At 41.7% G+C, this 25516-nt stretch overlaps 2 protein-coding genes across 3 annotated transcripts in view; one reads left to right on the plus strand and one right to left on the minus strand.

Annotated features, from left to right (window-relative positions):
- LOC137424973 (caM kinase-like vesicle-associated protein) overlaps positions 1 to 25516 on the minus strand; it is a 191823-nt gene that overhangs the window by 18478 nt on the left and 147829 nt on the right. For both annotated transcript variants that reach the window (XM_068112908.2, XM_068112909.2), the window contains 2 exons: positions 16330 to 16466; positions 15976 to 16054 (listed from right to left, as the gene is read on the minus strand). In XM_068112908.2, the coding sequence (XP_067969009.1) occupies positions 15976 to 16054; positions 16330 to 16466 (216 nt within the window). The remainder of the gene's footprint in view (positions 1 to 15975; positions 16055 to 16329; positions 16467 to 25516) is intronic.
- Positions 1488 to 23361, plus strand: LOC137424974 (uncharacterized). Its single transcript, XM_078776135.1, has 2 exons — positions 1488 to 1838; positions 23101 to 23361. The coding sequence occupies exons 1-2, from the start codon at positions 1543 to 1545 to the stop codon at positions 23213 to 23215; spliced, it is 411 nt and encodes a 136-aa protein (XP_078632261.1). The 5' UTR covers positions 1488 to 1542; the 3' UTR covers positions 23216 to 23361.

Consider the following 25516-nt stretch of genomic DNA (forward strand, 5'->3'; position numbering starts at 1 on the left):
ACGCGGCAGAAAGCTTTGTTATTTTGAGTGTTCAAATAAACCATGGTAAAACCAGACCAATGCAATTGTGTAGAACAAAACAAGTAATTGTATTAATAACTCTCACATACACAATAATAGCACTATTAAAAGAAAGTACAATGAAAATATCACTTGCATCAAATGAGCAATACATATGATGGTACCATCATTCCCCAATGCTCTCAAAGCAATAAACTCACGATACGCGAAACGTGAATGGAATGTAACATTCCCAAAGTCCGTGCACAAATCCCCACGCAGGGTGAAGGATGAAGTCATGCAGAACGACAAGAACAGGCAGGTATCGGCACGGCGGCAGACAAGGAGTTATGAGGTGAGAGGTCGGTATCGGAATTGAGACGATATGAAAACCAAAGGCGCTCCACACGGTGATGTCGATATGGAAATTAAGACGATATGGAAACCAACGGCAATCAACACGAAGATGTCGATATGGGAATCCCAACGACCAAATACGATGCACCAAGCAGATGGCCTCTTCGAGGACAAAATGGCAGATCGGCCTGTAATGGAGGCTCTTGCTTTCCCGCCAATAACTCATGCTTGGTAATAAAACCTGAGACACAGGTTTAATTGCAATCGCAATATAGGACATGTCCTACAGCTATATTTAAAGCACATTCTGTATGAATATATGAATATGAATGATCGTTTTAAGGCCATTTTCCACGCTAGAGCAGGGGTTAGCCTTGCGGGCCCCATGACAATCATGGTTCCCTGTTTGAAGCAATGTTTTTATGGCCAGATGCCCTTCCTGATGCCAACCCTTGGTCACGCTCTTACGATGCGCAGGGATACAGTGTACCTATTCTAAACCGGGGTACACACCGGGTTCATTCATCCCAGCAAGCTGGTACTCAATTTGCCGACCTCGGAAGGATGACAGGCTGAGTCAACCCCCCTGGCGTTAATTTAGCGATCGACCGGGATTCGAACCCAGGATCCTAGGATCCCAAGCTGGCACCCTAACCGCTAAGCCAACACTTTCTGTGAATGATTTAAATCAAATTGTTGGCAACTTGGAACAATGTGTCGCATCTGCATTCCACAGTGAATAGGCAGTCTGACACTGACAATTACAGGTATGTTTTAAGACCTTACCATTACCGAATGTGTTTTATCCACGATGGCAGCTCACATTGATAATACAGGTATCGATTGGCTCGTGAAAAAGCAGAACCACAAAGGAAAAAGGGTCAATAGACAGGAAGTGGGTTTAGACTGCATGCTGACCCCGAAAATCTTTCACTTTTGTGACCACCGTGCTGCAACTACATAATATCCTAACATGATGTATATAAATATATTTCAGTAAGTTTGTGAAACTCGTCAAGAATATAACTTGCACAAAAGAGAGAAAATGAGAAAAAACGAACAAAAAATTAGCTTTTCCTATCCAAAATATTGACCAATCACAGCGCGTGTCTTACGCGAAACCGCAATCGCCATCTCCTCTTAACCAATTATGCCTCTTGTTACATTTGCGCGATACTAAACAACATGGCGACCTACATGCCGTATGTGTCTTCCATGTCGTCTGAGGCAGATTCCGAAGGAAAATCTTCTGCATTTTGCTACATGCACACAGTAGACACGCATGGCAAGGTTCTTTCTTTCAGTGAGAAAAGTTTTAAAAAATTCAAAGAATGTGCCGAGCTGTGGAAAGAGTTGGATGGGAGCCCGGAAAGTGCGATTGCTGTGAATGCAGAAAGTCTGGAATTCGACCGGGATGGTGCTCGCATTAAATCACGCCATGGGTCAGGATCAAGTGAAGTTGAAAGTGGACATTCCACACGGTAGGCCTTCGTAAACAGTGTTTTAGATTGTGTATTTTGGTAGAGTCAATTTTGTTGTATAATGTCATGGTTTATTAGGTCTAATTTGTATTTTAAAACAAATAAATTAGGGGTCTATAGTCGGTCGCCGACCGTCGGAGCTAGTCTCGACCCTCCTCTTGTCAAGTCAAGCCAGGCTCAACTTCGGTTCGAGTCAGGCCAGGATACTTTCTGTATGATCTGACTCGGCTTTGAGTACAAAGAGTGGCCAGCAGTGGCTGAGTAGAAAGAAGGCAGCAAGATTTGTTACCAACGTAACACTCATCAAGGTCTATCACGTATCACTATCAGTATCAGCGTTGTCAACCTGTGTTATCTTCTCTGCTCATGATCGATGATCATCAGATCAACACGAGAACAGTGTGAACACTAAATCCTGATTGAAAGTAAAAAATTCAATCAAATTCAGTTGACAATTACACCGCCCACGGTCCACAAGTCTATTCTATTCTATTCTTTTCTATTCTATTCTGTTACTCATCAAAGCCTGTTCACCGTCCTGATGAGGAGCGGCAATTGTGGATGAAATGTCCTGCCGGAAGGACATAACATGTGTCAAATACTCATCAAATGTGGAAGCAATATGAGAGCTGGATAAATAAAATGTATCCCAGTTGAACGAAGCTTTATATTTATGACTAATTTGGCACAACATCAGCAATTTGCACACAAGCACATGTCACTGTACACAGGTACAACTCAAGTCGTGATAACCTTGCTGGATTGTACAGAAACCTACACTACCGATACAGATAAGAATTAGATCTAATCATGGACCCCGCATGTTTCAATACGTAAAGAAAACTGTTTCTTCTAAGTTGGCTATGCTCAATAGAATTCGCGACTGTGTTCCCCAAAGCAGTCTGCACACTCTTTTTACAAGCTTAGTTTTGCCATCTAGAATATTGTTGTAGTATTTAGGGAGGACGGTACGAATCGCACAATACGATGCTGAAGCTGAATAAATGTTTAAAAAGAGCTGCAAGAATAATTCTGAAATGTGCCTTCTAAACTTCCTCAGCTGATATGTTTGCAACATTGTAATGGCAGCTTCGTCATCTACCGGTAATGCATATGGGTGTAGGTTACTAATAGTAATAGGCTAATGCATTGCCACTAATAGGAAAAACAATTGGTACCTAAAACTTTGAAAGTTAACACAGCTACAAAGTTGAATCTGTCACATCAAATCTAGTCCAATAAATCTGACGTTGCATAGATCGAGACCTTGGTCTTTTGATATGTTTTACTTTTTATCTGTCGCATCAGTCGTGTGAAAAAATTATTTGACGAGGTGATGATGTTACACTCTGATGCCCCATGATGGTGTTTAACAACACTCATAGTTGTCAATGCATCCTTCAGATAGGATGTAAAACCAAACATGGTAAATTAATTTGCATAAAAAAACACCCACATGTAACATTTCTTTGACGAGTAATAGCACATATATGCCATGGATGGGAGCTCTATTAGCCATTATTCATTCAAAGAATCCACCAGTGATTATAGAAAAGAAAATACAGTAAATCATAGTTATCCAAGCATCCTTTGGGTAGGATGTAAACTCAAATGTGTTCCTGGATCATAGAAAATAAATTGAGTCTTCAAGATTTCATACCAAATTCGTATATCACGTACTCGCGGAGAGGATTCCGTTGGAAGTCAGTCAGTAATAATCCTTATTATACAATCCCCCAACAGGACTCAAGAGGGCGACAAACAGAAGTTCTGAAATTTTAAATTACTATTACTAAATAATGTGCAAGTTTTATCCTTGACGACTTTGTGTGTTTATTCAATGTATTTTTCCTCATCTTTCTACAAAATTTCAAGTAGTTGCCAGATGGTGGTTGCAAAAGTCAAGAAATAGAGCTCTTTCTGCTCATTGCATTGCGGTCTAGTTAAAGGGAAGTCAAGAGGATAAGAGCATACGGATGCACCATTACATAAGGGGAGAAGTTGCAGGTGAAATAAGGACTGGGTCCTAGTGGATGTAGAAACCTTAGAAGTAGAAATGTAAGTTAAAATGAAAGAGAGCAGGAGGTGGACAGAAGTACAATGGGAGGAGGCAAGGAGTTAACCGAGTTATTTATTCAGGTGGGATTAAGGGAAGGAACTAGAGGGATCTAGAATATCATTATTGTAAAAACAAAAAACAAAAACATAACCTTAATAATAATCGTATTGTAATAACATAATAAATAACAGCATCAATGTTTAACAGTAGGGAACTTAGTTGCAGACGGCAGGGCCAAAAAGTAGAAGTGGGTACAGACAAAGAAGGGAGGAAAAACAACAGACAGCAGAAGAAAATAGTCAGACAGTACAGCCAGACCAAATCGACTCCATTGTGTTGACTGAACAAGTAAACAGCAAATATAGAAAGGGGGATTACAGCTAATTAGTGGACTAATTAGTGGATGGGAGGGTTGTATTACGTGCTCCTCCCCAAACCCCCTGGTCACGCTGTACCTCCGAGCCCCGAGAGGGGTCACGGCAGAAAAATGTGTTATTCTGTATGTCAAAGATCAATGGTGAAGGACTATATGAATATGAACGTGTTTTTTTTTCTTCTTTTTTCTGTATACATAATCGAGGCTCGTGAAAGAGGTAACATTTATCACACAAACAAATCAAACAGACAAACAAACAAAGAATATAAAAAGGGGAGCGGTAGACAAGATGGGGAGAGAAGGGGAAGCACATAAACACAACATTTGAGAGCAGGGACATCGGGAATGTGTGGGAGGGAGAGGGCTTGGGGGGAGGTGGCGTGGGAAGGGGGGCAGGTGGGGGGGGGGGGTGTGGGAGAAGTATAAACACAAGGACAACAAGGACTTCCAGGAAAGCAGTTGGTACTTCAAAAAAGGGATTTGGGGTGAAATTAGCGGGGGTAGAAAAGATCAAGGTTTTGGATGGGGGAAGATAAGAGATGGTGGTGAACAGCTGTTTTAAAGACCTGGAGGGAGGAGTGGGATTGAAGAGAGTGAGGGAGTTTGTTCCAGAGGCGGGAGAAAAGAGGAATGAAGGAGTGAAGGTGAGCAGAGAGTCTTGATTTGGCAGTTTAACCATAAGAGGGTTGTAGGCAGATCTTGTGCGACCTGAAGGAATATTTGGGGGACAGAGCCCAGAGAGAGCTGGAGGAGCAAGGCCGGAGAGGAGTCGGTAGAAGACAGAAAGACCACCAACCTGCCTGCAGTGAGTAAGTGAAAGGCCCTCGGAGGTAGCTTCATCACGGGAGATTCCAATGATTCTGAACGCTTTGGTTTCAACAGCGTGAAGACGAGCTAGGTGTGAGCCAGGAGCACCAGCTCAGAGGGGAGAGCAGTATTCCATTGAGCTGCGGATGAAAGCATTATATGTGGTGAGGAGCTCAGGTGTGCCAAGGAAGGACTTTGCACGATGGAGGAAGCCCAGTCGGCGACTGGCTTTGGAGGCCAGATTTGAAATGTGGTTTTCCCAGGAAAAATCATGGCAGATAGTGAGACCCAAAAGCTTGAGTGACAGAACTTCCTGTAGAGGATTATTCAGAAAGTGGATGGGAGGGTTGTATTACGTGCTCCTCCCCAAACCCCCTGGTCACGCTGTACCTCCGAGCCCCGAGAGGGGTCACGGCAGAAAAATGTGTTATTCTGTATGTCAAAGATCAATGGTGAAGCCACACCAATTGTTACCAACAAACAAATATTGTATGAAGATCACACAAGAATAACAGTACAACAATAATAGTAATCAAAAGTACAATCAATATATATCCTATGATGGTACCATCAGTTTCGTAATATATAACTCACTGTGCTCCAAGTGAGTGAAACAAGAACATTCGCAATGTCTCTTTCCCGGCTTCAAACCAAAGTTGATTCCGGTTTCAAGCCAAAGTCGATCCCGGCTTCAAGCCAAAGTCGATCCCGGCTTCAAGCCAAAGTCGATCCCGGCTTCAAGCCAAAGTCGATCCCGGCTTCAAGCCAAAGTCGATCCCGGCTTCAAGCCAAAGTCGATCCCGGCTTCAAACCAAAGTCGATCTGCTCCAGCGATCGTCAGAACGATGCCTAATCGACCAGAATCCCATTCGGATGACAGTCACAGTCACGCGGCCAAAGCTGCGCAAAGGCGCCCTCAACGTGACTGGGAAATCCAAAGGCGCCCTCCAGGCGACTGGGAAATCACACCCTCGGCTATGGACGTTCCACGGCTCACATTCGGCGAACCGCAAATTAACTTTCAAAAGCCGCGTTGCACACATACACACCAGATAAACGTCTGAATGCGGTGAAAACGGCTGAAGCGAAGCAAAGACCTTGCGCGATGCGCAAAGCGCATGAGTCAAAATGGCCGATGGCGCGTTCTCGAGGCGTAATGGCCCGACGATGATTCTCCTCGGAATCCACCGCCAAAAACCTGACACGCAGGTTGATCTGTCACAGCGATAACAACTCTGTCGCAAGAATCCCTTTCCCAGGAAACCCGAAGTTTGCTAATGACCTCCGTTCATCACCGTTTGCTCCAGAACTCGAAGCAGCTCGGCTTTCTTGTCGAACTCCCTCGCTCCGACTTCTTTTCCTCCTCCTCCTCTTCCTCGTCGTCCGGTTCCGGTTTCATTTAAAACATTAACTTTTTTACCTTTTGAAAATAATAATTTCTATTTCCCTCCAACGACAACAATAATAATACATGGAATCAAAAATGTTTACAGTGGATGAAAACGACAACAATGGAAGTGACGGATCCGTAACACTTCCCCCCCTCAAGAAAGAAAGTTTGAACATAGTGAAAACTTTCTTTGCAGGCAAAAACTCTTTTAACAAACAAAAGTAAAACTCACACCCAAATTATCAATTCACGTGAGCAACAATAATTAATATTTCACAAAAATAAAGCAACAAAACTTCCAAACAACCTACAGAAATTTCCAAAGTTAGTTCACTCTGGACAAAGCATCAGCAACGACATTGTCCCTGCCCTTTACATGCTCAATTTCCAAATTGAACTCCTGCAAAGCCAAACTCCATCTCATCAACCTCTGGTTTCTATTTTTCATTTTTCTGAATGAAGGTTAAGGAATTGTGATAAAAAATCCAAAGCAAAGCAAATCTATGGCACTTTTTGAAGGAGGCCGAGCTGAGAGCCAGGTTTCATGGTGGTTGAGTGGTGAGGCCTGGAAGTATTCACTGCATGGACGCATTTAGGAACGTGGAGTTCACGGGTTAATCCGTGTCGGAATCTTGGCTAAGCTGCTCCTGAGCACTCAGTGCTTCCAACTCTTCTCCTGATCATAAAAATCATAATCACAGTTGTAGAGTCGGGTGCTGTAGTCACGTGAGTAGCGGTCCCCATCTCGGCTACCACCGTAATAGTCATTCCGTCGAGAGTTGCCAAAACTGTGCTGCTGCTGCTGGGAGCCTCCGTAGTAATCACAACTGCGGCCGCAACCAAAACTACTACTCCCACCCCGGGAGCCATAGCCACCCCTGAATCTACCTCCACGTTTTTCTCCTCTGCAGCCCCCTCGACGCCCATGGCCTGCCTTCTCCACTGTTATGGTCCGACCATCCAAATCCTTGCCATTCAAATCCTTTTCTGCATCTTTGGCGTCCTTTGTGTTTTCAAACGTGACAAAGCCAAACCCTCTCGACTTTCGCGTCTCCCTGTCTTTTATCAGCAGCACTTCCACGAGTGGTCCATATTTGCCAAAGATAGTGTCCAGAACATCTTCTCTTGTGTCAAAGTTCAGTCCACCTACAAAGAGCTTGCCAACATTGCCTCCATCCATGACTTGTGTGTGCTGACACTTAGTTTCAGGGTACTCGACAATAAGTGACTGTGCAAAGCGTGACGTCAGTACCTTCTCTTTCCCTTCAGAGCGCTTCCAACCCATAGCACGAGTCGCAGCACAGGATGGAAAGATACCCGGAATCTCCTGCTCTAACTGTGCGGTGTTATTTTCCATACTAGGCTTTTCAACAAACATCGGATTACCAGAAACTCGACCACCAGCCAAATCATTCCCGATAACAAAAGAGAATCCCTCTACAGGAAGAGTGGCTTGTAAACCTACGGTGACCGTTCCTGACACCAAATCAGACTTCAAATGGATGACATGAAGTGGAGCTTTAACATAGCCACCAACCCCCTGTAAAAGAACACTAACACCAGTTGCCGTCTTCTCTGACAATGGCAAAATGCCCTCAAGCATCAAAGATTGATGTGCTCCTGTGTCCCTCAATACCCTAACAGGTCTCTGGTTCGTTAAGTCTCCATCCAGTGACACAAACCCCTCTGAAATAAAAGGGTTGTAACCCCCTTGAACAAGGTCGTTCTGAGATGCCAGAACTTTGGCATGGGAACCTCCACAAGACTCTGTCCTCCAAGGACGATTTCTCGCATTGGCCAATGCATTCGGAGTTGCACTAGTCTGACTCCGCTCCCGATTTTTCCTTTTCAGGGCATAACATTGGGACATCAAATGCCCAGGTTTCTTACAAAAAGTGCAAGTAGGCCCGGAGGAAAAACTCGTGGTCTGCCTCGGCCCCCCCGGAAGTTAAGTCTGTCTTGGAACTGTAGTCATCTGATCCCTAAAAGTCGCGGTATCAGATTTGTCCTCATAGTCATCTCTAGGCCGCCTCCATGAATATTTGTTCTCCGCACCGGATTTACCATAACTCCCCTGGTTAACTCTAGGCAGGAAGTTAGGTTTGTGGAACCCCATCCTGTGTGTCAAGGCATAGTCATCTGCCACGGTTGCTGCCTCATACAACTCTGGTACTTTCTTTTCATCCAGATGTACTTTAATGTCCGCGTGGACACACTGTTTGAATTCCTCCACCAAGATCAATTGTCGCAACAGTTTGGAGTCTTTCCCAATCCCCTTCGAGTCACACCACTGATCAAACATGGTTTCCTTCATTCTGGCAAACTCCACATGGGTCTCACTCTCCCTCTTCCTGGCATTCCTGAATTTTTGCCGGTAAGCTTCAGGGACCAATTCATAGGCTTTGAGAATGGTTTTTCTTCACTATCTCATAATCTGCACATTGGTCAATCGGTAAAGCCAAATAGATATCTTGAGCTTTACCCACCAGAACACTTTGCACTAACATAGTCCAGGACCCCACAGGCCATTTTAGCATTTGAGCCACTTTCTCAAAGTGTAAACAAAACTTGGCTACCTCCTTTTCATTGAAGGGTGGAACCAGCCTCACATGCCGACCAACATCCCAAGTGTTCTGACTAGTTGTCGAACTAGCCGGCATGGATACTACTTCTCTCCGTTCTCCCATTAATTCCAGCTCCTTGAGTTTAAGTTCCTTCTGATACTCCATGTCACGTTCCTTTAACTCCCTTTCGGCTCTCCTTTCCTCTGCCCTTTCCCCTGCTCTTCTTTCTTCTTCAGCTCTCCTTTCCTCTGTTCTTCTCTCCTCGAGTTCTCGTTCCTGTTCTACTCTTCTTTCCTCGAGTTCCCTTTCAGCTCTCCTTTCCTCTGCTCTTCTCTCCTCGAGTTCTAGTTCCTGTTCTCCTCCTCTTTCCTCTGCTTTCCATTCCAACTCTTTTAACCTTTCCTGGCTCTGCAGTTGCATCTCCATTTTCCGGGACTCCACATTTTCTTTTTCCTCGGGTAACCAATCCAAGGCTACCTCTTTCCATGTTCCTTGTCCCACCAGAGATTCTACCACCAATGTCTGCATCTCTGCTTTCTTCATATGAGCTCGGACCTCCAAGTTAAAATGTTTGGCCAATATCAAGAGTTCCGATCTTTTTAACGCTTGGAACTGTGCCTCATTAGGGGACGCCACAAACTTCTCTGCGTCAAACACCATGGTGACTATTAGTTAGCACCTGTTAACCTTCACACAAAAATTTTCAAATTGTTTTGGGAAAATTTGGGAATGTTAGAAAAATTCCAAATTTGGGAATTTGGGGAATGTTAGGGAATTCGATCCCGGACGAGCCCCCAATTTCTGTTACGTGCTCTTCCCCAAACCCTGGTCACGGTGTACCTCCGAGCCCCGAGAGGAGTCACGGCAGAAAGATGTGTTATTCTGTATGTCAAAGATCAATGGTGAAGCCACACCAATGGTTACCAACAAACAAATATTGCATTAAGATCACACAAGAATAACAGTACAACAATAATAGTAATCAAAAGTACAATCAATATATATCCTATGATGGTACCATCAGTTACGTAATATACAGACTTGGCATTTAATATGGAATATTTTTTTTGTGGGGGTGAACTTACTTTTCAAGATGACTTAGAACCAAAAGTTCATTGGAATTATGTTGAAATTATTCTAGATTTTGTTAATGTGACCTTTAAAAGAAACAAAAACCACATTTGACATTTCGAAGCAAATAAATTGATCCTTGAAAGTGATGTAAACTGATATCGAACTCAATTCACGGACAGTACTGTGTTAAACTTCTGCGCGTTTTCCAGAAGTATCTCTATTTTGCACACTAGCCCAAATTTTTCTTTAACAAAAACAAAAGTTAAATTACAACTGGGATTACGGACAGTAAAATTACAGTTCAGGACTTCGTGTAACCCCCACGAGCATTCAGGAGAGCACGTACACATTGAGGCATGCTGTTCATGAGATTTGCCAAGGTTTGGACAGGAATCGCTTGCCATGCAGTTACAATAGCCTGCTGCAATTCACGCACAGAGGCAGGCTGCTGGTCCAAGTTGTCGATTTGACACGTTAATTCTGCCCACAAGTTCTCTATCGGATTCATATCCGGGGACGTGGCAGGCCACTCCATATGCTCTACACCACGGTCAGCAAGAAAGTGTTGGATCATGCGAGCACGATGAGGCCGTGCATTGTCATCTTGGAAGACAAAGTTTCCTCGAAAGGCTGCACGAACAAATGGAAGCAATGTTTCTTCCAGAATGGCCCTGTGCTTGAACTGGTTCAGGTTTCCATTCAGAACAACCAGGTCAGTTTTGCCCCCTGCATGAAAAGCAGCCCAAACGGTCACCCACCACCTCCAGCTTGGACTCTTGGCACTATACAATCTTCGCTGTAGGCTCCATGCACTTGTCTGCACACTCGGACGCAGCCATATTGACGATAGACCAGAAATCTAGACTTGTCACTGAAGATCACGTGATTCCAGTGTCCTGGCTGCCATTGACGGTGCTCTCTGGCCCACTGCAATCGGCGCTGGCGGTGTTGTCTGGTCAGACGTGGCTTTCTCAGGGGACACCTGGCACGATAGCCTGCTTGCACCAGTCGTTGGTTGACTAGCCTTCTGGATACAGGCACATTTGTCAGTTGCTGCCACTCAGCCCTAAGCCGATTAGCTGACTTGATACAGCCATTGCGGACTAACCGGTGCAGCTGGCGATCATCCCTCCTTGTGGTTCTGCGGGGACGTCCTGACCTCGGTATTGGAGTAGGGACACCCCTCTGAGCATTTCGTTTCAGGATCTTTCACACCTGACCTTGAGTGATGCCATACTGCCGAGCAATAGCACGCTGTTTCATGCCGGAATTTCGTAAAGCCACCACTAAATGACAAACAGCATTGTCGAGTTGACGGACCATCTCCAGGGGAAGCGGCAATAACTTTTGTAGACGTGCAGCAGTTGTTTTCCACTAATACAGAACGCAACAACCCATAAAATACCCGATTGTGAAGCCAATCGTCAAATGTACCTGCCCGTACATTTTGTCACGCCACCTGTGATATAATCCTGTTATTGACGTCTTGCTGCGACAAACAATCAGTGACATGGTTCTTTTAACAAAGAAATCACCGAAGCGTAAAAGAAACTCACCAGATTGATATACCGAGTTCAGAAAGTAAACCCAAGTCAAGAAAAAAAAAAGTTCTGAAGTGGCCAGCAATGAGTCCAGGTCTAAATACCATTGAACACCTGTGGGGAGATCTGAAAACAGCAGTTGGGAGAAGGCACCCTTCAAATCTGGGAGAACTGGAGCAGTTTGCACAAGAAGAGTGGGCCAAACTGCCAGGCTCATTCATGGCTGTAGGAAGCGCTTGACTTCAGTTATTTTGTCCAAATGTTGTGCTACCAAATATTAAGCCGAGGGTGTCAATAATTGTCAATGCCATTTCTTTTTATTTCCTTATTTAAAAGGATATATTAAGTTCTGAATCAAAAACAAAGGTTCTGTAATATTAACAGTGAAATAAAGAATTGTGGAGACCAAATACTTTTGTCAATTTCAACTTATTTTTAGAGAAAATTGTGAGTTATTTGAGAAAAGTGCAAGCGTGCCAATATTTTTGGCCACGACTGTATAACAACAGATGCACTTGTGTATATATTTATATATGCAATGCCTTCAGAAAACATTCACACCACTTGACTTTTTCACATTTTGTTGTTACAGCCTGAATTTAAAATGGATTAAATTGAGATTTTTTTGTCACTGATCTACACATAATACCCCATTAATGTCAAAGTGGAATTTCTTTTTAGATATTTTTACAAATTAATTAATTAATGATGAAAAGCTGGAATGTCTTGACTCAATAAGTATTCCACCTCTTTTCTATGACACTCCAAATGAAGCTCAGGTGCATTAAAATTCCTTTGGTCATCCTTAAGATGTCTCTACAACTTGATTGGAGTCCACCTGTGGCCAATTCAAATGATTGGACATGAATTTGAAAGAAACACACCTTTCTATATAAGGTCTCACAGTTAACAATGCATGTCAGAGCAGAAACTCTGCCATGAAGTCCAAGGAACTGTCCGTAGAACTCCAAGATATAGTTGTGAGGAGGCATAGATCTGGGGAAGCGTATAAAACAATTTCTGGAGTGTTGAAAGATCCCAAGAGCTCAGTGAGCTCCATCATTAGGAAAAGGAAATAATATGGAACTACCCAGACTCTTCCTAGAGCTGGCCGTGCAACCAAACTGAGCAACCGGGCAAGAAGGACCTTGGTCAGGGAGCTGACCAAGAATCCCATGACCACTCTGACAGAACTAGAGTTCCTTGTCTGAGATGGGAGAACCTACTGGAAGGACAACAGTCTCTGCAGCATTTCACAAATCTAGGCCTTATGGGAGAGTAGCCAGACGGGAGCCACTCCTGAGAAAAAGGCCCATCACATCACGCTTGGAGTTTTCAACAAGGCACGTGAAATACTCAGAGCATGAGGAAAAAGATTATATGGTCTGATGAACAAAAATTGAACTCTTTGACCTGAATGCAAAGCACTACGTCTTGGAAAGGTAATAATTGAGTTACTTGGTTGGAAAGGTAATAATCCATTACATTTGGAACAAAAATTCGTTTGTTTTATGACAAACCTGCCTGTTTTAAAAGCTGGTGTTTCCAGGATTGAGAAAGAAGAAGCGGGGCCTCGAGCTTTTTAATGTAGCAGTTCCAACATTAACATTTATTATTCTATGACAGCAGTAACCCTTTACTAACCAGCAGTAACACTGGAGGAGCACACAAAATGAAATATAGTAGTACTTCTTGAAACAATAGAAAAATATATAAAAGTAGGGGAGAACGGGGTAAATACGGGCATGGGGTAATTGCGGACAAGGCTGTTACAGGAATTTTGCGATAGCTGGCGCTGTTCCGTCATCACTCGTGAGTGGCCTAGCAGGTAACAAGGTAAATACCAGCTAACTTCTATTATTTGCCTCATTTAAAGAGAAGTACTCAGTCAGAGAGTTAAGTACACCCCTAAAATGTGTTCCTAGATTTTGCTGTTTGGGTTTATTGCTGTCAGTCGTTTTGGTTAATCATCGATTTTATTAGAAACGTGTATTCAGTTTGAAGCATGGTTTACGTACATCTATCTATAATTCCAGCAATCTCTGTGTGTCTGTGTGTCTGTGTGTCTGTGTGTCTGTGTGTTTGTCTGTGACCGCTGTTTCTCGACAACCACGGGTCCGATATACTTGAAACTTGCCAGGTATATTGCTGGGGACCCGAGGATGTGCCTTTTCAAGGTTTTAAATTAATCGGAGAAGTACTTACCGAGCTATGGCGATTTAGCCGTTCGCCGTTCGCTTTGGCGTTGCGAATGGACCAAACCATTGCATGTAAATAGAGGGGGGGGTTCTGTGGTCGTTGCGAATGGACCAAACCATTCATGTAAATAGAGGGGGGGGGGTTCTGTGGTCGTTACTGCCACGTGGTTTCAAAGTTTTTTTTTGTTGTTGTTTGCACGCATGTTTTTTTGCACCCACGTACGGGCACGCCCTAGGATGTTTACACACACACACCCCTACACAAATTTTTTTTTTTTTTTTTTTTTGGCAAGGAACGGGCACCCACGTACGGGCACGTCCTAGCTTATATATAGTACGGGCATGCCCTAGTAGTGTCAATTGATGTAATGAGACAGTGTTGTGTGGAGGAAAGTATCGTGTGTCAAAGGTCAATGTGGGGTAATTGCGGATGGGTGGCCGCTATTGCCCCGATGATGTCCGGTCTTACCCCATTCATGTTTTCTGCGGTCTATATTGAATTCTAATGCATTTAATGTTAATTGCTGTGTATATATAATATTACAGAGGGAATAACTGATACTACTAAAGCTATCATATGTATCATTACATCTAGCTTTGTTAATAAAAGTATTATTAACTGTACCGATTATGAGATAATGAGATAATTTCATATCTCATGAAAACTGTACCGATTATGGTAGTCGTGAATCATGTTCCCTCGGATATACTTGTGACTTCTGCCGTTAAGGTTGGACTGTTATCTGATGATAGATTAAGCTATGATAATTCCAAAAGTTAATTAGTCGTTTTGACAATTAAAAGCTGATTTCGTTATATCTGTGTTCTTTTTTATCCAGATTTCGAGTATTTTCTGATAGTTTATTATTCTTCAAGAGTGCCATATTAAAATGAACATATTTTAACAGAAATTCTACATCTCAGAAAGTTGAAAGTAAACATATATCTTACAATGCTTTGACCATTGTCACTTTATGCAGCTTTAACACATTCACCCCTGATAACTTCCTTGTATCTGTGCGTCTTACAGTTAAAATTGTCCTTTTGCAGAAACATGTACCAACTCACCAATTGTCTGACTGGAACATTGATGGGTTCCAGATCAAGAATGAAAGTGTTTCACAAATCTCGTTTGTTTTGTGTTTCGATTGTCATTTGTTTTCTAAAGTTTCATTTTATTTTGGTGTGTGATGAAGGCTTATTAAAATTGTTTATGTGTATTGGTTTAAAAGACCTTGTCCAATAACTTCATCAAGTTAAAGAAAGGAAACACAGTCATTAGTGCAGGACTTGTAACTCGAGTGATCACTTCATTAAAAAAAATAACAATATACGACAAACAAATATTACACATTTCAATGTTAATCTATAGACGAAAATATGTCATTGTAGGCCTATTGGGAACATTTCATTGTATTGAGAAGATAACTACTTAGCATCTCTGGTGTCTTAAAAGGTCGTTTAGCCTGTTTGAAAAGGGGAGGGGGCTTATGCAAGACCCTAAAAGTCGACTTCTTCACTTGTCCGTAGTTGCCCCACCAGGTGTCCGGTTTTCCCCGCTAGCGGGCGGGGAATTGCGGACACTTACGAAAATGGTTTCTTAAAGATAACTTAAATATCGAAAAACGTTTTAGGTATGTATCCATCTCATATTGAGGGGATGCCTCATATGTATCTGTTACCATGTTAATTTGAGAGTTATACTACTCGTTGTGCAGTGCAGAGGTTTAAAAATCTGTGTCCGTATTTACCCCATTCTCCCCTACCGGTACACAGGGGGATCACACAAAACACAACAATCACAGAAACGACAACAACAATTATGTGTTGGTAAATCATTTTTCTCATGTTTTGCCTCAATTAACATCCTCACCGGCACTCACGTGTTGGACATGCAATATATTTGTAAAGTGCAACATGCTGTCTTTTGACTAAACCGGTCGGCGAAGCGACGGGAAGCACGCCTAGTTCCCCATAAACTAAGGATTAAATAATTGCACCGGTTATCCACAACGAATATCATTGACCTATCATCGACTGAGCTCACCCTACATCTAATGCCAATGGAATGCATGACTGAAATACAGTTATGGAGTCAACATCTCCTTACCTGGATATGTCCACTCACCAGTCATGCTGGATCGCCTCTTGTGCTGTGATTCGCTGACACTGATCCACTTCCATTAGCTGACTCACCAGCTCCTTGGCTGTCAATAAAACATGCAATACTCACAAGTATTAACCAAAACATGTGCACGTTTCAAGATAACGTGGTATTAAAAAATGAATAAGTGGTGATTATTTAGCATGTTCGGGCAGACAAGGAATCTGCCTAGATTACTACTCCATAACTCTAATTTCAATGTTTAGTTTTACATTTAGACCATTAATGGTCTAAAAACAAACCACACCAGGTTTGCAATCTGCAACCATAACATCTAGAACTCCATCCAGGAAGTACTTGTTCCAAAACATAAGTTACCGGCATCAGAGATGTCATCCCAGTAAGGTGAGTCAAACTCGTAATCTCCAGCAAGGATCTTGCGGAACAGATTCTTGTCATGGCTGTCATAATCTTCTTCATCTTGCTCTTCATAAAACGGAGGATTTCCTGACAGCCTGTAACCCAGATATATATATATATATATGATGAACTTTGCATCCACATGATGTTATTGAACCCACTTTATTGGTCCAGTTTTCAATATCCATGACAATCAAGGCCGATAATACAATTCCATCCACAAAAAATCTGTGATTATCTCCTTGTATCGTTGTATCTTAGTGCTAGAAAATACTCCATGGCGTGAACAAACCCACAAGGTCTACAGGCAGCAATAATTGCTGTAATCATGAACACGTTTTATAGGATTGGAGTGAATTCCCATCACATCAAATACGTATTTGGAGAAAACTCAAGTCCCATTTCTGTTAGGAAGGTGTATCTGTAGAAGCCGCATCTCTGTGAAATGAGGATGCAAAATGAAGTCATTACAATGAAATCCCCACCTAATCATTTTTGGGAAAGTGACTTCATTAATTACCATGCGCTCGCGAAGCGAAAAGTGGGGTCAAGCATTCAGTTGCATACGTGTCCCATACGTGTCTGCATTTTAAAAATAAATTTTCTCTGCAACCGTTGGACCGATTGACACGAAAGTTTACCATAGAAGCGCCTCCGCCTGTAGAATATTTTAATGATAATCATGACGTCATAGGTCATGTAGTACAGTCGCCATCTTGGAAAAACGTTACACCTCTATATCTCCCAAACCGCGCAATGGAAAAAATTGAAACATGGCTCATTGTAAAGAACTCCATATGGGGAATAGGTGTTGTTAACGATGACGTCATTGGTGCCATAATTATGACATCATAATTCCACAGGGACAACGCTTTGTCTGATCAGTTTGAAATGTATTGAGTGTGATCTATGCAACAATTATGTTAGAGAATACGAGTACACTACTGCAAAGCCGCAATGAGCCGGCGAAGCCAAAGCCTCTTGCCACTATTTTACCCATCACTATCACGGAGTTATCCCGGGGAACGAGGTTGGTCTTAAAGTATTTTAATTACAAATTAGAGGTGCATAAGATTGTGAATCAAAAAAATACGGATGAAACAAACTCCTATTGAACTTTTTCGCAATTTTTTATGCATACTTCCTCATCCGCAAGATGGCGGCCTCCATGGAGCGATTTGGTTTTTGAAATATTTTTTCAAATGCTCGAATCTCATTGGTTCCGGTGTTTGGTGACGATTTTCGTTGAAGATAACCAGGGCCCATGCGGGCCCGGGGAACGAGGTTGGTCTTAAAGTATTTTAATTACAAATTAGAGGTGCATAAGATTGTGAATCAAACAAAGACGGGTGAAACAAACTCCAATTGAACTTTTTCGCAATTGTTTATGCATACTTCCGCATCCGCAAGATGGCGGCCTCCATTGAGCGATTTGGTGCGTCAAAGCTTCGAAATTCTCAAGGGATCCAGCAAAATCTGGCTTTTCAACATAATACGTACGCGTTCATTCACAACACCCGCTTCGCCGGCTATACATTTATGATGTCATCGTTCACGTGGTCTGGCAGCCATATTGTATCAAAGAAAAAAAATGTTCAAAAACAGAAGAGTTGGCTCCCAATAAGTTGACTGCGCAGGGTAAGTATTCTATGAATACCATCTAGTTACTATATTAGATAAGAAGGCACTCTCCCATAAATATGTGTGAAGTTGTTTCAACAGATAATTCAATGTCCTTTCTGTTACTACAACTTTAAAAATCTTCCGCTCTGAGACTGGTTCACACCATGGCCTAATCAGATGAAAGACTTTAAAATTGGTAGGTGCTGTTTCTTTGCTTGATGCTCAGGACTTAAAAAGGATAGAGCATGGAAAAACAACCATAAGTTGTTAACCATTGTGTTTGCTTGATAGGCTTAATGATGTTCATTTCTGTTTGCATTGACGTTCCTTGTCAGGGTACTCACATTTTACTAACGCTACCAAAGGTGGACGGAGGTTATGTTTTCACCCCTGTCTGTCTGTCTGTGAGTCGGATATCTCAAAAATTATGAACGGATTCGGACGAACCTTGGTGGACAGGTCGGGTGTGTGACATGGACTAATTCACTGGATTTTGGTGAAGATCCGGAAACTATAATTTTAAAAGTAATTCTTAACCATTGAGAGTTGGGACCAAAACAATATATAGCACGACGTTTCAAAAAGTTGTGGATGGATTATGACAAAACTGGTGGATGACTTGGATAGGTACCAGACAAGAACAAACCGATTAGATTTTGTTTCAGGTTCGGATCCATATCCGACCTATCAGTGGAATACAAAACATAAACTGTTCAGTCTGGTGGAGGTTTGCGCTCTACCAAGTGCCGTTCTAGTTTGTTTGTGTTCTTGTTACTTGTGAAATCAAAGATTCGCAAGTGTATTGGTTGGCCTGGTCTGTTATTCTCTTTGTCTGTTTGTTTGTACGTCAATCGCTACAGGTCAAATGTTTACTCCGATCTTCACGAAACCTCAACACTTTATGGAGGTAGTGACAACCAAGAAGCCTATTTTTTTTTTAGGTCAAAGGTCAAGGTCACATAAATCGTCAATTTTCAACCGATTCACTTCGTATCTATGTGTATAAAACTAAAAACATGGGTGGACAGTGAACCCTCATCAAGGTGAAGTCTTGGTTGATCCTGTGAGTATTTATATTAATTACATATTGTTTAAACACGAGTTGGGCCATGAGTACCTTTATTAATTATTTATTATTGGACCTTGACTACGTCTATTAATTACCTCTATTAATTGTGGACTATTGAAATATACCTTTTATAGATGAAGACCTTCAGAGCTTTTACACCTTTTAAATCCCTGAGACCATTTTTAACCTTTCATGCCCTTTGGACCTTTTAAGACCACTTATACCATTTTACCTTTACACCCTTTAGACCCTTAAGATGCCTAATAACCGTAAGACCCATAAGACCCTCAAAACCCTAAATACCCCCAAAGACCTGTAAGGTCCCTAAAACCATTTAGACCCCTAAAACCCTTTAGACCCCAAAGACACTTTAGACCACGAAGATCCTTTATAACTCTAAGACCCCAAATACCCCTAAGATCCTCTATGTCCCAAAGACCCTGCAGACCCTGTTATACCTCGTAATTCCCTAAGACTCCATTAGACTTTCTGTCTGAGGGCCATCTGCAATAATACTTGAGGCTCACCAGTGATAATCAAAAGGTCTCCCATTGATAAACCAATTTAGTACCAAGCTAAGAGGACACAAAGTAAAATAAATTAATTTATTTATTCTTTATTTTTTTCAGGTTCCACTCATCTTGGTTAGTGACATAGGGAAAAGTCCCACGTGGAATAGAAAAAGTCCCACGTGGCAAAGGGACAAGTCCCACGTGGTAAAGAGAAAAGTCCCACGTGGCAAAGAGAAAAGTCCCACATGGAAAAGAGAAATAGAAAAAGTCCCACGTGGAAAAAATAAGTAGAAAAAGTTCCACGTGGCAAAGAGACAAGTCCCACATGGAAAAGAGAAATAGAAAAAGTCCCACGTGGAAAAAATAAGTAGAAAAAGTTCCACGTGGCAAAGAGACAAGTCCCACATGGAATATAAAAAGTCTCACGTGGAATAGAAAAAGTCCCACATGGCAAAGAGACGAGTCCCCCGTGGTAAAGAGAAAAGTCCCACGTGGCAAAGAGAAAAGTCCCACATGGCAAAGATAAAAGTCCCACGTGGCAAAGAGAAAAGTCCCACGTGGCAAAGAGTTATTGAAAAAGTCCCACATGGCAAAGAGACAAGTCCCACATGGAATATAAAAAGTCTCATGTGAATGAATGAATGTATGATCGTTTTAAGGCCATTTTCCCCGCCAGAGCAGGGGTTAGCCTTGCGGGCCCCGTGACAATCATGGTTCCCTGTTTGAGGCAATGTTTTTATGGCCGGATGCCCTTCCTGGCACCAACCCTTAGTCGCCTCTTACGATGTGCAGGGATACAGTGTACCTATTCTAAACCGGGGTACACACCGGGATCATTCATCCCAGCAAGCTGGTACTCAATTATGCCGACCTCGGAAGGATGACAGGCTGAGTCAACCCCCCTGGTGTTAATTCAGTGATCGACCGAGATTCAAACTCAGGATCCTAGGATCCCAAGCCTGCACCCTAACCGCTAAGCCAACACCAGGCTCATGTGGCAAACAGAAAAGTCCCACTTGGAATATAAAAGGTCCCATGTGGTAAAGAGAAAGACAGAAAAGTCCCACTTGGAATATAAAAGGTCCCATGTGGTAAAGAGAAAGACAGAGAGTGTCAGACAGAGAGTGAAAAGGAAAGGAAAGCTCGTGGCTAAAAATCTCTGTGGCTTGAGCATTTTGGAGTACAGCTGCATCGGCATCTAAAAAAAAAAAACCCATCAAATAGGCATCAAAGTTGATGGAGGTGATGTGTGTTTATCAGCTCTTCGGTTTTGTTTTGACAATAATCATGTCTACAACTCTGAACATAAAAAATGACTTCACACCTGGAATACAAAACAAATTTCAAACCATTTCACTGAAATACAATCTGTCATGCTAGAATGAAGTCATTTCAGCAGAGACTTCTGATAAACTTCATATTACATTCAAATGTTGAGGTCAAATGAGGAATTCCAAGCATGATGGACATTCATCTGATGGACATCTGTACCCATCATGCATCTGTACTACATTGCTGTTGATTTATTATAAGATGTATTTTCATTGAAAAGTTGATGATACAGTCGTGGCCAAAAATATTGGCACCCTTGCACATTTTCCAAATAATGCACCATTTCTCCCAAGAAATTGCTGAAAAAGAAAAACCATTGGAATCCACTAATGTATTTCTTTGGTTTGCAGTGGAACAAAACAACAAAACCTGAAAAATTATTAAATCTTAGCTTATTCCACACAGAAATCCTAAAATGGACCGGACAATATTATTGGCAGCTTTTAGAAGTTGTATGAAATAATTAGATTTCAAGCAGGTGATTCTCCTTTACTTTGGAATTGAACTCACCTGTAGTGAGTTGTAGGTGCCTGCAATATAAAAATCACTCATTGAACCAGTTTGAATGGAGAAAAGGATTAATTCTGCTGTTTTGTCTCACTGAGTGTGCCGCAATGAGCATGGAGAAAAGAAACAAAACCAACGAATTGTCTGAGGAGGTCAGACACAATATTGCAGCCAAGCATGGACAATCTCAAGGCTACAAGTCCATCTCAGACCTTGATGTTGCTGTGTCCACTGTACGCAATGTTATCAGGAAGTTTAAGGCCCATGACACTGCAGCCAATCTCCCAGGACGTGGCCACAAGATAAAACCAGATCGAAGATTGCAGCGAAGGATTGTTCAAATGGTGGAGAAAGCATCTCGATCAACTGCCAAACAGAATCTAGCTGACCTGCAGACACAAGGTACGACAGTTTCAACTCGCACCATCCGTCACCAACTCAATGAAAGGGGGTTCTATCGTAGGATACCCAGGAGGACCCCACTGGTGAGAGAGAGACATAAGAAAGCCCGACTGGAGTTTTCCAAAATATACCTGAACAAGCCAAAATCCTTCTGAGAGTATGTCCTGTGGACAGATCTTACTATAATTCACCAAATGTCCATCCGTCTGTCTGTCTGTCTGTTCGAAGGTACTGTAAAAACTGCTGAACCGATCGCAACGATATTTTGGGTGGGTAATCCTAGGATCTCCAGGAGTAAAATAGACTATTTAGTTTTCCCTAATTCAGCTTTGGTCTCCAGCATTCTCAGGTTTGGACTCCTGCATAACATTCGCGTTCACATAACGTTCATTGTGACGATGTTTTCATTGTGACGATGTTGTTTTCCCGGGTGCCGCACAAACGTCTGCACCGATCGCTGCACAGCTGCACCGATCGAACTCGGTGACCTCGGACAAAGACCTTTTATAAGGACACGGGTTGAATCCCTGCTTCAGAGAATTCCAACCCCCTCCCCGCCATCACGGCCGTCTCTCCAACTTTCAATCCCACGAGATATGCAGAAAGGACGACCCAAAACAAATATTAACATCATTAAACCATCATTCGTATATAAACATCATTAAAAGTAAATAATGACTTCGGCCAAAGTTCAAACGACATTTAATCTCTACATGAGAGAATTCCACATCGCTATTTGGGCGGTGAATACGCCAACAGATCGCTGTCTCCATCGATCTTGCCAAGGCTGTAACAGCTATCGGCTGAACATCCTTTCAACTGTTGATTTGGTAGTTTTTACAATGAAGGAAACATCAACAAGGTTGCTAAAAGTTTATTTTGTGATTAATTGGAGTTATGTTGTTTGTAATGAAAAAAGAGATATCGAGTTCAAGTGAATGACGACATGCCGTGATGGTTTGTACTTTCTGAACGTGAACTTCGCGGATCGCCATATGCAGATTCACCACGGTCCGACGATCGATGTTTCTATTCGTGAACGTACAAGTTTGTTTGTGAACGGGTACGTTTTTCATGGAAGTCCTTCACGAACTTGCTGTCCATGTCTGACGTGCGACTGAAGGTGCGACAGGAATGTGGAATTTATTGGTTTCATGCTTTAGCATTCTCCGTATCTGCATTGCCTGTTTGCTTCTGGCCTCCCACCCATGCGTAGCATGGGTATCTCCCTAGTAAGACCAAATTAGAGCTTTTTGGTAAAACACATCATCTCTATGTTTACAGAAAACAAAATGAAGCCTTCAAAGAAAAGAACACTATCCCTACAGTCAAACATGGAGGAGGTTCAGTGATGGTTTGGGGTTGCTGTGCTGCCTTTGGCCCAAGGTGCCTTGAATGAGCGCATGGCATCATGAAATCAGGAGATTACCAAGGCATGTTGGAGCACAATGTTCAACCCAGTGTGAGAAAGCTGGGTCTCCGTCGAAGGTCATGGGTCTTGGGTCTTGGGTCTTGCAGCAGGACAATGACCACAAACACACTTCAAAAAGCACCCAGGAATGGTTCAAGACAAAACGCTGGACTGTTCTGAAGTGGCCAGAAATGATTCCAGATCTAAATCCCATTGAACACCTGTGGTGAGATCTGAAAACAGCAGTTGGGAGAAGGCACCCTTCAAATCTGGGAGAACTGGAGCAGTTTGCACAAGAAGAGTGGGCCAAACCACCATTAGAGAAGTGTAGGAAGCTCATTCATGGCTATAGGAAGTGCTTGACTGCAGTTATTTTGTGAAAGGCTGTGCTACCAAATATTAAGTCGAGGGTGTCAATAATTTTGTCAATGCCATTTCTTTTTATTTCCTGATTTAAAAGGATATATTAAGTTCTGAATCAAAAACAAAGGTTCTGTTATATTAACAGTGAAATAAAGAATTGTAAATACCAAATATTTTGTCAATTTGAGCTTCTTTTTAGAGAAAATTGCGAGTTATTTGAAAAAAGTGCAAGGGTGCCAAAATTTTTGGCCAAGACTGCATATTCATTCTGAAATATTTCATTCCAAACTTCCTGATGGCATTACTGTTGCCTCTGCATTGCAATCGATTTATTAATACCATACCATGACATTTTAGTCACCACATTGAAAATGCAATGCTCATGATATGGTAACTGTTTGGGGGCTCACTGTCTTTCACATCATTTATTATTTTGTCTAATTGCACAGTCCCCTTTGAAAAGTCTAATCTCTGTTCACTCTCCTTTATCGTTCATCAATTCTAATGTGCTTCAAGCACATAACCTCCCATATTATCAGTTCAATTCCAAGGTATATTGTTGTACACCGCTCCTTTCCTATGCCATCTCCAGGCGCTGCATAACGTTATTGCCGGGCACCGCAGGGAGCTCGGCAATGACGCACGCTGAAAGGGAGTACTCAGTTTTCACTCTGGTTGTTTGTTTTCTTGTTTTCTTGTTTGTCCGGCGATATCTCAGCCATCCTTTGAGCTAGGAAGCTGAAATTTCGGCACAATAGTGAGCAAGTACTTTGTGAAAATCAGTATTTTTGTTTTTTGATTAATCAATAAATTGAGGAGTTATTTAATTATTAGCGATTAATTAAGTACTTATACATTTCCTTTCTCTTCTGGCCATTATCTCAGGCACCTATGAGAAGTGATTTGGCTGCAAAGGCTATTTGTGATTTATTGATTAATCAATTAATCAATTAATCAATTAATTATTTCATTATTCGATTAATGACTAAAAATTTTTTTTTTAAGTTACAGATTCTGATGAAATGGTGGTGGGTTATGTGTTCTATGAGCGAATTGATTAATTATTTAATTTTTCATGATTATTATTTATTCATCTTCATTATTAATTATTTATTTCTTTTATTTTTCTTCTGGGCAATATCTCAGGCACCTTTTGAGCTATGAAGCTGATATTTGGACATGACAATGACCAAGTGATCTGGCTGTAAAGGGTATTTTTGCTTTATTGATTAATTAATTAATTGATTAATTTATTTAATTATTCGATGAATGCCTTAATTAATTATTTTTTTTAAGTTACAGATTCGGATGAAATGGTGGTGGTTTATGTATTCTATTAGCCAATTGATTAACTATTTAATTTTTTTATGATTATTATTTATTTATTTTCATTATTAATCATTTATTTATTTTCTTTCTCATCTGGGCAATATCTCAGGCACCTTTTGAGCTAGGAAGCTAATATTTGGACATGACAGTGACCAGGTGATGTGGCCATGAAGGATATTTTTGATTTATTGATTAATCATTTATTCGATTAATTATTCATTGATTAATCAATTAATTATTATTTTTTAAAATGACTTATTTAATTAAATTTCTAAAAGATACATCTTCAGATGAAGCACGAGTGGTTTAGTTATGCTATTTGCCAATTGATTAAGAAAATATTTTATGATAATCTTTTATTGATTTTAATTATGCAATTAATCAATCAATTATTGTACACCTCTCCCTCCCAATGAATTCATATTCATTCATTCATTCCTTCTCCCTCCCAATGCACTCTCTATGAGCTGCACTGCGGTATTGCCAGGTGCTGGAGGGCGCTCCGGCAATGCCATGCTGTGGGATATTTAATTATTTGGCATGGGGTCGGTGTACTTTGAATGTATCTGTACTTGTTAGTTTTGTCTTTGTTAGTTT

Source organism: Myxine glutinosa, chromosome 4 (genome assembly GCF_964187855.1).
Source record: "Myxine glutinosa chromosome 4, kmMyxGlut1.1, whole genome shotgun sequence".
Taxonomy (NCBI): Eukaryota; Metazoa; Chordata; class Myxini; order Myxiniformes; family Myxinidae; genus Myxine; species Myxine glutinosa.